This window comes from Gopherus evgoodei, chromosome 13, assembly GCF_007399415.2.
Source record: "Gopherus evgoodei ecotype Sinaloan lineage chromosome 13, rGopEvg1_v1.p, whole genome shotgun sequence".
In the NCBI taxonomy this organism is placed as follows: domain Eukaryota; kingdom Metazoa; phylum Chordata; order Testudines; family Testudinidae; genus Gopherus; species Gopherus evgoodei.
Window position 1 is genome coordinate 8,334,899 of NC_044334.1, and position 14,389 is coordinate 8,349,287.

Below are 14,389 nucleotides of genomic sequence, written 5' to 3' on the forward strand. Positions count from 1 at the left end.
TGGTATTTGGTGTCTTCTATGAAGTGCTACAGCATTTTAAGTATACACAAGCCACCAGAGACTGAGGGGCAGCTGACATTTATTTTATGCTTTTGCTGTGAGGAGAGACAACCATATTGTGATGTGATGATGGGCCTCTAAATAGATATTGTTATCTGTTAATGTCATGCAACATAGGGTATGTCTACGCTAGAAACTTCAAAGCATTGCTATGGGAACGCTCCTGGGGCAGTGCTTTGAAGTGCGAGTGTGGTCGCGCCCGAGCTCTCTCCCAGTGCTCCTGATAATCCACGTCCACGAGGGGAATAGCTCTGAGCACTGAGAGCCTGTCTACATTAGCGCTTTAAAGTGCTCAGACTTGTTGCGCTCAGAGGGGTAATTTTTCACACCCCTGAGTCAGCAAGTTAGAACGTTATAAAATGTTAGTGTAATGGGCTTCCAAGAGGTGGGATAATGCTTGGAAAATTGGAATAGTCCCAGAGATGTTGGGTTGGGTGGCAACTCAAAGATCCCCTTATGGTGTAACTAATCATTGAAATTTCAACACACACTGGCAGATAAATTTCCTCTTTAACTGTCTGTAGTAGCTCCATAATCTCCTGAGGCAGATCATAAATTAGAGATGGAGAAGACTGATTAGATAATTCACTCCATTTCCCTGCCACTGGAAGGAAAATTTGTGCATATGGCAAAACTACCTAGATTGGTGAGGACCACCAATGCCTCTCCTCATCCCATAGTTGCTTTAAAGTGGCTGTATGGGAAACACCCATTTAATTCTAAGGGAAGGTCAGCAAAGGAATGCCTCAAACCTTTCAAAGTCTGTGTCAACACATCCAGGGGAGATTTTTTCCTAACCCTGGCCTGGAGGTCATTTAGGCCTTGATTTTGTAATCAGATCTAGGTGGGTGAACCCTCACATCCACTTGGAACCCCTTGAACTTCAGTCTTGGAGTATATGGTCTCAATTATTATGAATGCACATCCAAGTGGTAGGCCAGTGGAAGCATCTAAACTGTTTAAAAAAGATGCAGAGTTCATTTTCTGATCACATCAGTATTGCAGATGGTCTTTTTCTGCCAGTTTTAAAGCATACCTGTTTCTGGAGGCATAGGCAGAATTTCCTTCAGCAGGTGAAACCAAGTCCCTACCTAATGTAAAATAGAGGTGGTCAATAGTAAATTTTGTTTTGTTGTTTGTCTGATTTGTTGTGATTATCTGGGTGATCTTTGCTTAATGGCTGAAACTTCAGAATTTTTTTTTCCAACTGCCTTTCAGATTTTTTAATTAGATGTAACTTCTGAAGGGAAACTGGAAAGTAAATATGGTAGATAGGAAGAAAATTATTTATAATAATTATTATTGTGTTCTGTCATCGAAACACCATTTTAGAGTATGATTCTGAAACTCTTGTTTTTGTGAGTAGTACCATTTGAAGTCAATCCTGAAAGGACTGCTTGCATGATTAAGGGTATTATTGTCAGGCCCTTAATTTTTAGTGCTGCAGAGAAAAAGAAAATACTATACATACATATTTTCAAGCCAATAATACAAAAACCATGATAATAATTCCAGCCCTAAAGTTGAATACACATTCATGAACACTGCACATACAACTTACAACATTGGGAGAGTAGCTTTGTAGTAAAATGAAGTTTTTGTACTTGAATTCACTTTCAGATTCTACTGAAGTTCAGTGACAAAACTCCCATTCACTGCAGTGAGTGAAGGGTTGAATCCTAATTCTCTCTTTAATTTGGAGTCATAGGGCCCTAAATTAAAAAATAAATAAAAATTGGAATGGTTTCTCTATTGGATGTAATTATTTCTACAGTCTGCCAAAAAAGAGGCAGAAGGTTTTGATCTGTTTTAATTGAATTTTGTTGTTTGAAATCCTTTTACATCTTCCTAAATGAAGAGGAGCATCTGCTGGGAGGAATTACCTTCCGTGGTTCTAATTCAGTTTTAGTATCACAACAACAGACTTCAAATGAAAGTGCTGGTTGGCATTCATGGGCCCTGATCCTGCAAACTCTTACACATGGTATTAGTTTCGTTGAGTGCATTTGGATTGTTCATGTTTGCAAAATTGTTGAGCACAAGTGTTTGTAATATTGGGGTTCTAAAGTCGATGAACCAGTTGTGTTTGGCAGAATTACAGTTGTGATAAATATTTAATGATTATTTTTCCTCCTTCACCCTCAGCTCAACCCCAGTGTAAGTGTATTTCAGAGAAAATTTGTGAGTGAAGTGAAGAAGTGTGAAGAAATGGAAAGGATACTTGGTAAGCTTTGTTTTAATATTTTTCTTTCTCAGACTAATCTCTTAAGATATTGTCTTTATGTAAACTTTAATTATCAGAGTACAGCTACATTAGAGATCTTATTTATCTGTGTTCTTTTATTATGCTGATCACAACAGAATCTGAGCACTTCGAAATCTGAGACTTCCTTTTATATATTCTGTAGCGTCTATGATGGTTAGAAATTTGGGAATCAGAATGGGGTCAGGGAATTGGTCACTGTACTGAGAGTGAAAACAAATAGATGTTTCTTAAACTGAGTCTATGCTACAGTTGCTACGATGACAGCTACTGTGCTGCAACTGTGCCATTGTAGTATCGTAGTAGATGCTTCCTCCATTGGCAGAAGGGTTTTTTCCATTGGTGTAGTTAATCCACCCCTCTGAGAGATCAACAGAAGAGTTCTTCTATTGACCTAGCTACATCTACACTGGGGGGTTAGGTCAACCTACGTATGTTGCTCAGGGTGTAAATTTTTTTACTGGCCTGAGTGACATAGCTAGCCAATCTAATTTTTAGGTGTTGACCAGGCCTTATTTTGCTGTTGACACTTTGTGTTATCTTGGGCAAGTCATTTAACCTCTCTGTGCCTCCATTTCTCCAGCTGTAAAATGAGTTTAGTGCAGGACTGGCACCAGGGTTTCTCGCGCCCTAGGCGCACAGCCATTTCACCGCCCCGTGCGCTGCTCCTGCGTCTCCGGTGGAGCTACCACAGCCATGCCTGCGAGAGGTCCACCGGAGCCGCCCAGGACCAGCGGACCCTCCGCAGACACGACTGTGGCAGGTCCACTGGAGCCGCCTGCCACCCCCTCTGGCAAAATGCTGCCCCCTAATAATGCTGGTGCCCTAGGTGATTGCCTAAGCCGCCTAAATGCAAGTGCCGGCCCTGGTTTAGTGATGTCTGTTTATCTCTCGTCAGGGTATGCAGTGTCTTCTATGAAGTGCTACAGCATTTTAAGTGTACACAAGCCACCAGAGACTGAGGGCCAGCTGTAAATATTTTTAATAAAATACCTGGGGTGGTAGAAGAGTTGCTAAACCCTGTTGCTGGTAAATTACTGCAACTGTTTCAACATAAATTGTGTTTAATATTCTGGTTAGGAAAACGGAACTTTCTCTCTAGAATGAATTCCTTAGGAATTAAGTATATTAGTGCACAAGGTGACCTTCAGCTATTGAACTTTGAAGCACTCCTGAAAAATAGCCTTCTGTGCCCATAATTACGTTCACGTGCTAGTGGATTAGTGGTAACTTGGTTTTTTAAATTGAGTTTCAGCTTGCTTCCATATGTTGTTGGAAAAATATCATGAATTCTCTTTATGGAAATGTTTTTGCTAACCTCTTATGAGCTGTTTGTTTAGGTCATGTAAAACCCACATTCTTTTTGTAGCTGTCTCAACTCTTCCATTGCTCTGCATGTTTTGCATTTATTGTCAAGGCTACCCTTGCCCCACCTACTTTGAAGGATCTTCACTGCACACATGGGTCAGTGAGCAGGACATCAGTTTTTGCAGAAGGCATGATTAGGGGAAGGGAGTCTCCTGAAGAGGTATCATGAAATGTTAAAAGTTTCTCAAGGTCCTTGTGACTGACATTTTTCTGCAAAGACTTAATGGCTGAAGATATATAATTCCACAAATACTTAAAAATATGCCTTGTATTTTAAATGACCTTCCCCCTCCCCCACAAATAGCTCCATCACCTTGTATCCCTTTTAAAGGTTCTTAGTGCTCAATAGCTCGAAAGACTATATCAGAATCAGAAAAAGATAAGGTCTCTAGAGCCTGATTTTGCAATATCCTTAGCACCTTCAATGCTGCTGACAGGGTACTCTGTACCTTTCAGGGGGTGTTCAGTCAATTTTCGACCTTTAAGTAAGTTATCTAGGCAATATGTTTTGAAAAATGTTGCATAATACAATTCTTTTTCCAATCCTTTTTCTGTTCTTACTCCAGGATTTCTAGTTCAAGAAATTAAGAAAGCTGATATTCCTCTTCCTGAAGGAGATACTGCTCCTGCTGCCCCTCATCTTAAACACATGTTAGAAATCCAGGTAACTCTTTAAATAATTTTACAGAAATGAAAAGGTATGATTGGATCTTGGAACTGAATTTTGATTTCCTTCATTTTGGAACAAATCCTGAGAATTTGCTGTTCACCTTTACTAAACCGAATGCTGCAGGTGCTCAGCGCCTTTTGGTATTTGACCTTTAGTTGTTTTTAACCTAACAGTTCTGTGCTTAATGCTGCTCTCAGATTGGCATAACTTAGAAAAAAATATTTCTTTACTTTCCGCTCAAGCTTTCCCTTCTGTGGCTTTTTCTTTTTCAGTCAGTGATATACTAGAGACTGGAGTGAAGATGTGGTATTGATGTGGGCTTTTCTGTGGCAGAGCTAAAGTTAACTCTTAATTTTTTGTCTTTTTAACTCAGAGCTTGTTTGCATCTCTTGTTTTGACACACTGAGTATGCTGGTTTACCTGGCTTGTCAGGATTCCCAAACAAATTGTTAAGTACTGTGACTATAATCTTTTAGTCTTGTAAGTCACTTTGAGAATATACCCAATATTGCAGTCCTCTAGCATATATAACTCCAGTGGTGGTCAGTGGCAGTTCTGAATGTGAAAGCTGAGCAGGCACTGAATGCACAGAAAGCAGGCAGCTGTTTTGTTTAGATGCTGTTGAACTGATTTCTATTTACAGTATCTTGGTAGAAACAATTGTTTGTAAAATGCAGAGATGAGTTGAATGTCAGGGGAGGCCAAACTTACTGGCCTTTCAAGCCACATACAAAAATCTTCAGAAGCTTGAGAGCGGGGCAAGCCTGTTGGGGCCCGAGGTGTCAGTCCCACTGGAGGCGCCTGCTGGGGCTGAAGCCCCAAGCCCCCACAGACGCGCCCCATGGGACTGAAGCTCTGCCATCCCCCTGCAGGGCAGAAGCCCTGAGCTCCTCCCTCCCCAAGTCTGGTAGGCAGAGAATGAGGGGAGGGGCAAAGGGCTCTGTGAACCACACTTAACTGTAAAAGAGCTGCACGCAGCTTGTGAGCTGCAGTTTGACCACCTCTGGTATATGTTTCATAGTCTCATTCAAAAGTCAGTCATTCATACTGTAAAAGCTTTTAGGACCTAATTCTGATTAAGAGCTGTCCAGCTCTGGTACAAGCTAAGGATGCACAGAGGCAGCCCTAATTTATGGTACTGATGCCAGGGGGGTATCAAGCTTACACAATGCAAAGTGGTGTAGGCAGACTGAAGGATCCAAACCTTAGTGCTTAATAATTAAAAAATTGGGAATCTATTGCATCAGTGAGGCAAACTAATCAAGTTTTAAAAATTTCTTATTGTGTGAATATAGATGTTAGATCTTTTTCTGAAAAAAGCTAGTAAAATATGAGATTGTTTTATCTTTCCTTGCAAGATAAGTAGGGATTGAACTAGGACTCTGCAAGCATCTAAACATGCAGAGTTTGCATTGAGAAATCTGGGAATTGAAAGCATTCAGTACTTTGTATAGATAAAACAAAACAAAAGAGATCCTGGGCTAGAAAAAGATAGCTGGTCAGATTTTCCGGTGTAACTCCAGTCAGGGCTGGATTTAGGGGCAGGAGGCTGCCTTGGGTGCTGGGCTTGGGGTACTGTTTTTGTTGTCAGCGTCATATATGACCAGGATAAATCATGCATGCAAATTGTGAGACAAAGTAGTGAAATAGTCTAAAACTGCAATAAAAAATAAGGTATTCAAAAGTTTAAGAAATGGGGGAGGGGGGGAGCTGAAGACACGCCTCATCTGTGGTGCCATTTGGTCTAGGGCTGGCCTTGACTCCAGTGACAAAGGCCCTGATCCTGTAAACATTTAAGCATGTGTGTAATGTTACTCACTTTGTTAGTCCCATTGATTTTGATGGGAATACTCATGAATAAAGTTATGCATGGGTGTATTTACAGGATCTGAGTATAACATTAGACACTTTTTTCAAAAGGAGCCCCAGACTATGTAATATGAAAACAAAAGAGTGGTTGGAAAACAAGTTGGAAACAGATGGATAGTGAATGTGGGAGAAAAAGGAAGGAAAATAAAGGACATGTCTTTGTATTTATTCTGCAACTGAAAATAGCTTTCTTCTTTGAGGATTTAAATAACTTCCATCTCTGCTGAAAATTATTCTGATTTCAGTATCTTATCATCTTCTGCCAAATGTACTAATAGGCATTTTTCACAGATGATTTAGATTACAAGATTTATTGTAGCTCTTACTTAATTTAAAATATATAACTGATAGCAAATAATTTTTTGAATGTTTCCTTTGCCTTTACTTATGAATTAAATGGCCTGCCAAAATGTCAATTCTAGAACAAGTTGTAAAAAATAGACTGTGTTTATTATCAGAATAAATGGTCAAACATTCCTTATTTTAGATGCGTATATTGTTTAATTTGACCAGACTGAAAATATATATTTAAATAATCATGTTTGGTAAAAAGCATTAAATAATTAGAAACAACAATCCCCAACTTTCAGTGGAGAAGGAAAGGGATACAGTGTCTTTTTCCATTTTTTAGGAACAGTTGCAGAAGCTCGAGACAGAATTGAGGGAGGTGACTAAAAACAAAGAAAAGTTGAAGAAAAACTTGCTTGAATTGACAGAGTATACATACATGTTGCGGATCACACAAGCCTTTGTCAAAAGACCCGTTGAGGTACTGTGTATACTACATAGGGAAGATTGTATTTTCATGTAAAATTTTGTCTTATAAATATAATATTAGTAATTATATAACTTGGCAGTCTTTACAACAAGATGCAGTGTCTTGTCCTTTATTATTTTTGCTATTGTGTAGCTCCTGTAGATCCCAGTCAGGGATTGTGAACCCATTGTGCCAGGCTCTGTATACTCATACACAATGAAAAGGCAGTCCTACGCTTAAGAATTAACCATCTAAGAATCCAGTCATTTAAATGCTTTTATTGCAACCTAGTAGAAATTGGATGAAGAAATGACTTGACTTTTTATATACATGAGTTGCGGTTACAATACTATCGTAGAATCTTTGCAACAGTATTTTTGAATGCTAACAAAAGGCCCTTCACCTGAGATCCTGAAACCTCTTGTCTGAAATCCTCTATGGGACATTTTTTCATTGAATTTTTAGCTGGTTTTACGATATCAAAGTGACTAAAATATTGAACTTCCTGAAAGTATCTGTATCTTTTGTTTCTCAGTATGAATCCTGTTTACATGCCAATTATGAGGAATTCCCATCTTTAGAAAATGACCCTTTGGTGGACTACACTTGTATGCATAGACTGGGTGCCAAGCTAGGGTAGGTAACGATAGGATATGTGAACAGAAGTCTTCTTATTGGTCAAGTGTGGCAGATCAAGCCTTGATGCACTGTTGTAAAACTACTCTAAATATTGGGCCAGATCCTCTGCTGGTGTAAATTGGTGTAGCTCCATTTACTTCAAGTGAGCAATGCCAATTTATATTAGCTGTGTCTTAGACTTACCGGGCCAGATTTTGACATCAACTTAATAGCAGCAGGATTGCCCCCAAAATACTACCAAAAATCTTCATTAAACTGATAAAACATTTGTATTACACACAATGTATGCTTATAATAATAGAATGTAATGATCTAGTGTGGTGCCTTTTTTATCCCAAGGTAGGATTTTAATGAACTAGTAATGACAACATGAAAGCTGTAAAGATAATAACATATTTAATACTTAACACATACATATTTTCAAAGTGATATACAACACAAATCCTCACCTCTCCTCTGTGAAGTAGGTAATACCACATTTTGCAAATGGAAAATCTATGAGGTGCAGAACAATTGAGTAATTTGCACCTGGCTACAGAGGGAATTTGTTGATTCAGAGATGTGTGCTCAGACCAGTACTCTACATTTTTCTTCCCGATGTAGAATGTACTGTTTGCGTATTGGTTTCAGAGAGGTTGCTGTGTTAGTCTGTATCAGTAAAAACAACGAGGAATCCTTGTGGCACCTTAAAGACTAACAAATTTATTTGGGCATAAGCTTGCGTATTATACATTGTAGAGTGGAAATAAAAGAAAATTGGTCAGCATTTGTTTGGTATGACATTTTGTTCTGTAAAAATTCTGATGCTAAACTGTTATAATTAGAGGTCTTAGAGAAGCTGTATTAAGTTTTGACTTTTCCTGTGGGCTTTGGTTTACTCTTATAACATGTCTGTTTTTATATAGATTTATATCTGGTTTAGTTCACCAAGCAAAAATTGAAGCATTTGAAAAAATGCTATGGAGAGTCTGCAAAGGATATACCATTCTTACTTATGCAGAGCTGGATGAATGTCTGGAAGATCCAGATACAGTGAGTAAACATCATAGCTACCATTTCATTATGTTTACTCATCATACAATTAGATAAGATTATTCTCAGGGGAAGGGTTATAAGTTGTCCAGCAATAGATAAAAAGGGAATGTTAATGAGTTTTCAATATCCTTGTGAATTTAAAAAAACCCCAAACCAGATGTTGGTTCTGATCCTGTTATCACTGCAGGAGTAAGAATCAGCAGTTTCTGTAGTTCAGCTTGACATATGTGGAGTCTCATTGTGAAATGGTGAGGGTTTTATGGCAGGATATCTTGAGTAAGGTACATGGCATTAATGACTACTTAGGTATTTATTAACCAGTCACGTACAGTACTTTAAATATTATATAGTCATTTTATCTGCTATTACAATAATAAAGGAATGTTTGATCATCTGCAAAGATTGTTTTTTCTAAACTTTAAACATTAAAAGATTCTAGGCAAGTTAAGACTGTTTCACACTGCTGTACTGTTTTCTCTATTGAAAATATTGTTATGGATCTAATTTGTAACACTATAATTCTTAAAGGGTGAGCTTTTCTTGTACTACAGATATTACAAAGGTGAATAAGAAGAAGAGTAGAAAAAAATTGATTTCTCTTTTATCCCCTCCCAAAAGGTGTGTGTTAATCCAACATGAATTAAAAAAAGGCACTAACACATTTTCCTTTTTAGGTCTCTTTTAAGAGTATGTGAATTTTATGCTGCTAATAGTGTTTCTCCTGTTATCAAAATTCATTATTTTGCTTCAGAAATTTTGTAAAATTTTGCCTTTTCAACCAATAAGAGTAACTGGCAACCAAATATTGTCAAATTGTGGTGGAATTACAAATCATAATTAAAATGAACAACATCCATGTGTTTGTTTATCTTTAGGGTGAAATCAGAAAATGGTTCGTGTTTTTAATATCGTTTTGGGGTGAACAGATTGGCCAGAAGGTTAAGAAGATATGTGACTGGTGAGAAATAAAACTAATTTCATTTTTACTGAATATTGAATAATGTTGTTTACTTTTTGCTTATGGTGACTATTTCATTACTTGGGTATGCGGATTTCACAGGACATTTTTGAAGATTTAGTTTTCATTATTTCTGCTTGTTATTTTTCCAATTGTAATCTAGTTTTATAATTATGTAATATATAAAGAAATGCCCAAATCCTTCTATCTAAGATCCCTATTCAAGTATTTAGTTTAAGTATGCAACTAAAGGGTGACCTTATCAACTGGATATATGCTAACATTTCTATTGTTTCCTATTTGAATTTTGACTAAAGGACTTAGAGCCAGTCACCTTCCATTAAGGTCAAATGCCAGTCTTTCCATTGACTTCAGTGGGATTTGAATTAGGCCTTTAATGGGTCAAATTGTATACTGTTTAGTGTTTTCACAAGTCCTGTTTATTTTTTTCTTTGTTAAATGTAAGCAGCAGTCTTTTGACTAATTTTGAAGTTTCCTGTTTTAGTTTTAAAACCATTCACTGGCAGTACTTTGGTTCAGTATCTATCTCTGCCTTTAAGTAGGCCAAATAACAATAGAAGGGGAACAAATAATACCTAATGCTTTTTCATTTGTAGTTCTTGAAGAACTTTACAAGGGAGGGATAAGCACATTAGTTTCCCCATCTGTAAAATGGAAACAGAAGCACGGAGAGGTTTAGTGATTTGACCAAGGTCATACATGGTGTGAGGTAGAGCTCTGAAGAGAACTTAGATCTCAGTTCACCGGACTGGGAGTACGATCTACTAGACTATGATTAAATCAAAAATACAGAGAGCTGTTTTAAAACCATCAATAAAATAGATTGAGTGAATTGTCTGAAATTAATGAAAATATTCAGGTGATTTGGATAGTTGAATGGAGTGAATTCTGAGAATGAGGGAGGGAGTAACAACAATGGCATGTCAAAGTTCTATGCAGGGTGATCCAGAACCACAACAATCCTTAGCCCTTACCTGCAGTGTCCTTCTCTAGTCCTGACCCTCTTCTGGGCAGTGACTGCCAATCATGCCACATTATGTGGTGATGTGTTGTAGTGCACATGGGGACTGAGACCAAACTTCTTGTGACCCAATATAGATCCAAGATCTGTGAAAGGGAAAGGTGGTGAGTACAGCAACCCAATTCATCACCTGTCTATGGCTTCTCAATATTTTTCATGTGTTGTCTTGGTGAGGTATGACTCACACCCATAAAGGCTGATCTTCACCTTACCGATCTTTTTCAAGTGCTTGGATGTTTATCAGGCGTCTGTATTTTTTTCCTTTCAGCTATCATTGCCATGTATACCCCTATCCCAATACCAGTGAGGAGCGCAGAGATGTTCTTGAAGGACTAAACGTTCGCATTCAGGATCTTCATGTTGTGAGTAAAAAGTAACTACTAACTTTTTCATTGAAGATACTGGAGCATAGATAACCACTTAGCCCATAGTTGCAGTATTAATTTTGTTGATACATCTATAACTTGATGCTGTGTACTTTTTTTTTCAAGTTCCCAAACTTTTGTTGGTAAAAGGTACTGGAGGTTTTTAGATATGTAGTAGTTGTGTGGTAAAGCAGTCAGAACAAAGGACTATGAGACAGGAGCAAGTCACTTGAAAAGCATGACCTGGTTCAAAACTAGATATTGTACCTGAGTTGAGCTGACCTGCGTAAACACCTTATTTAAAAAAAAAAGGACAATGATGGTAACAAGGTTCTAGAAGGAGAAACATGGGCTAGTTGTTAGAGCACAGGATTGTGAGCCAGGGATTCCTAAATTCCTATCTATGATCTTGCACTGGCAGTGTCGTTTGGCAGGAAACTTAACCACTTCATCTAATTCCCTTTCTGTAAAATCGAGATGTTAATACTTATGTACTATCACAGGATGTTAGAGATTAAATTAGTTAATGTTGTACTGTGCTTCGATGGTTGATAAATGTTTGATAGCAAATTGCATATATCCAGAGTGCTTTGCCAAACTTTAAATACTATTTAAATACTAGACTCTGACTAAAAATATGACAAATATACTTCAAGATTTAAACCTACCTTTTCAGAAACCTTCCTTTATCTTTTAATTCTTTTGTAATGAGTAGTTTTTATTTATTAATTACATTGTGACATATTTATTTTGATGTGTTAAAGGGAGTAAAGAAAAGGTCAGTGATGAAGCCTTTCTTCAGGCTCTCTTCTCTCTTTTTTTGCAAAATAGCTAGCTTTCCGTAGTACTGTGAAAGACTGAGTTGATGTTGTCATGCTTGAAAAAGAAAAATAACACTTTTTCCAAGGCCTTGCATGAGCTTCTGTAAATTGGGCTTCATTTTCAGAATGTTCAGCACGAGGAGGCTGAGGAAATAAAACTTAGACTCCACTAATGTATTCTGCTTTATCCGATCTTACTGTTATGCCAGTCTGGTGCTCTGCTAACTTCACTGAAGTTTCACATGGGTACCAATGTCCCACCCATGCAGATTTACCTTAATCTTGTCCGTTCTGTTTATTGTAGTTCAAGGGCAGCCATAATAATATTAACTACCACTTTCAGCAGCAATTCCATTGTGACTTGCAGCTGGTCACCTCTTTTAGATAAATGTGACTTGTGCAGATGACACGTTCCACCATACAGTGCTGCATCTTGATCCAAGTGATGGATTGCTTGTATCAAGAATGGCACATTATTCGGTAAGAACTATAGTCTCTGTGGTCTGTATCTCTGTATTAAAATCAAGGCAGCTGCAATTCCTTCCACTTTATGTAGGTTAGGTCTGTCCTTGGGGCTCCTAGCAAGTTAACAATATGATCCATAGTTGAGCAAAGTTTCGGTGCTCCTCCTGTAGTCAAACTTTCATCTACATTTTCAATTACCACTAATTTTTCCTTTGACAAAGGTGCTGCATAAAACTGAGGATTACTTACGACAAGTATTATGTAAAGCATCAGAATCCATTTATACCTGGGTTATCCAAGTGAAGAAGATGAAAGCCATTCATCATGTACTAAACCAGTGCAGTTTTGATGTCACAAATAAATGTTTAATTGCTGAGGTTTGGTGCCCAGTAGCTGATCTGCCAAACTTGCGTCGAGCACTCGAGGAAGGATCAGTAAGTCATTTTATATGATTGTGTGCACACAAATTCAAAACTTGGAATGTTTTGAGCCAAAAATAAAGATAAGGAAATAAATAAAACAATGTTTCTTGAGAGGGAAAATAGCTGGACATAGGTAACTCCCTACAGAGGTTAAAGGGCCCTTATGGGCCCTCTCCAACACTGTAATTGGGTAGAACCTCTGTTGGTATCAGTGGGAGTTTTTTTGAGCGTATGAACTGCAGGATTGGGCTCAAGGAATGAGTTGGCTCACAAGGCCATGTGAAATCACCCTAGAAGGCACTAATTTGGCCCTATTATAAAAATGATAAAATTAGCTTTGTCAGAATAAGCTTGGCGTTACAGTAAATTAGACTATTTGCAATAGCAAATCTTGACTTTGTTTCATAAGTATCTATTACTTATCTAATTTCATATTTTGTAACTATTTGTTTTCTTCAAAAAGATTTAAGTATAAAATGGTCATTGTAGATATTTCTAGTCCAAAGAGAGGCCTGTGTTAGACTTAGTGCACTTGAGAAGATTGTTGCAGATTTGAAAGTTACTCAAACTGCAGTGTACCTCAGATATAAGAGAGTAAGTTTCTGTTCTGAAGATAAGTACCTTACAATTTCTGTTTCAGTGGACATTGTCAAAATCAAAATAATTTCTTTTCTGGGTTAGCAAAGTACATGTCCAGTATGATTTAATATAATTTATTTTTTGTCACATTTCATTTTATAACTAGAGAAAGAGCGGAGCTGCAATCTCTTCATTCATGAACACGATACCAACAACAGAAACGCCTCCAACTTTAATACGTACCAATAAATTCACTTCAGGGTTCCAAAACATTGTTGATGCTTATGGAGTTGGGAACTACAGAGAAGTTAATCCAGGTTTGTCCACTGACAGTTGATGAAATCTTGCACTGCATTAATTTTTTATTCGTTTCTCCCAGCAGTAAAAGGGCATGTACTTAAGTATCTAGCTGAATCAAGCCCTTAGTAAAGGGGGAAATGGGGACTTCTATGTTCCATTGTTAATGGCCAGTTTTAATTTTCAGTATTTTATCAAGAATGCAAATAGTGCTTTGAGGAACAAGGAAGGATCTGATTTCCAATGTTTTCTCTTAGCATCTCAAAAGATGGCAATAGCTAATTATGGTATCTCCACCCATAGTCTTGGTGATTTTGTTTGCTTTTGTGAGAGAAGAATTGGAAAGAAAAGATAATCATGAAAATGGGAAACCTTAGTTATGGTATTGATCTTACACAAATATGGAGCCGGTCATCCAGAAGGATCCCAAAGTACTTTAATAACTATACAGAGTCTATGCATGCATTGCTGCAGCCATCTCTGGCATGACAATGAGGATAAGATTCTTTTAGCTTTACGGATAAAAATAAATCTTTATTTTTTTACTCGTGTTAGCAGTATAGAGTCAATGCAACAATGGGGGAAAGAGCTGGGTTCTCTTCTTGCTCATGCATCATTATAATCAGAATTGTTAACTAATTTCCAATTGCAGAATCCTCATTAGTGTGGTCCTGCATGAGCCAGAACCAACCCAGTTTAAGTGTGCAGGGCTGGGAGCTCGAGCATCTTTGAATATGTAAACTCAACAAACTTGATATGGAGTGACTGTGAGATGATAA

General features: G+C 37.7%; 1 protein-coding gene across 1 annotated transcript in view; it reads left to right on the forward strand.

Annotated features, from left to right (window-relative positions):
• The window catches only part of LOC115661053 (V-type proton ATPase 116 kDa subunit a-like), a 52,949-nt gene that overhangs the window by 24,467 nt on the left and 14,093 nt on the right, over positions 1-14,389 (forward strand). The window contains exons 20-28 of the mRNA XM_030583181.1: positions 2,206-2,284; positions 4,258-4,355; positions 6,862-6,999; positions 7,523-7,623; positions 8,532-8,658; positions 9,537-9,619; positions 10,930-11,023; positions 12,534-12,746; positions 13,480-13,630. Coding sequence (XP_030439041.1) covers positions 2,206-2,284; positions 4,258-4,355; positions 6,862-6,999; positions 7,523-7,623; positions 8,532-8,658; positions 9,537-9,619; positions 10,930-11,023; positions 12,534-12,746; positions 13,480-13,630 — 1,084 coding nt within the window. The remainder of the gene's footprint in view (positions 1-2,205; positions 2,285-4,257; positions 4,356-6,861; positions 7,000-7,522; positions 7,624-8,531; positions 8,659-9,536; positions 9,620-10,929; positions 11,024-12,533; positions 12,747-13,479; positions 13,631-14,389) is intronic.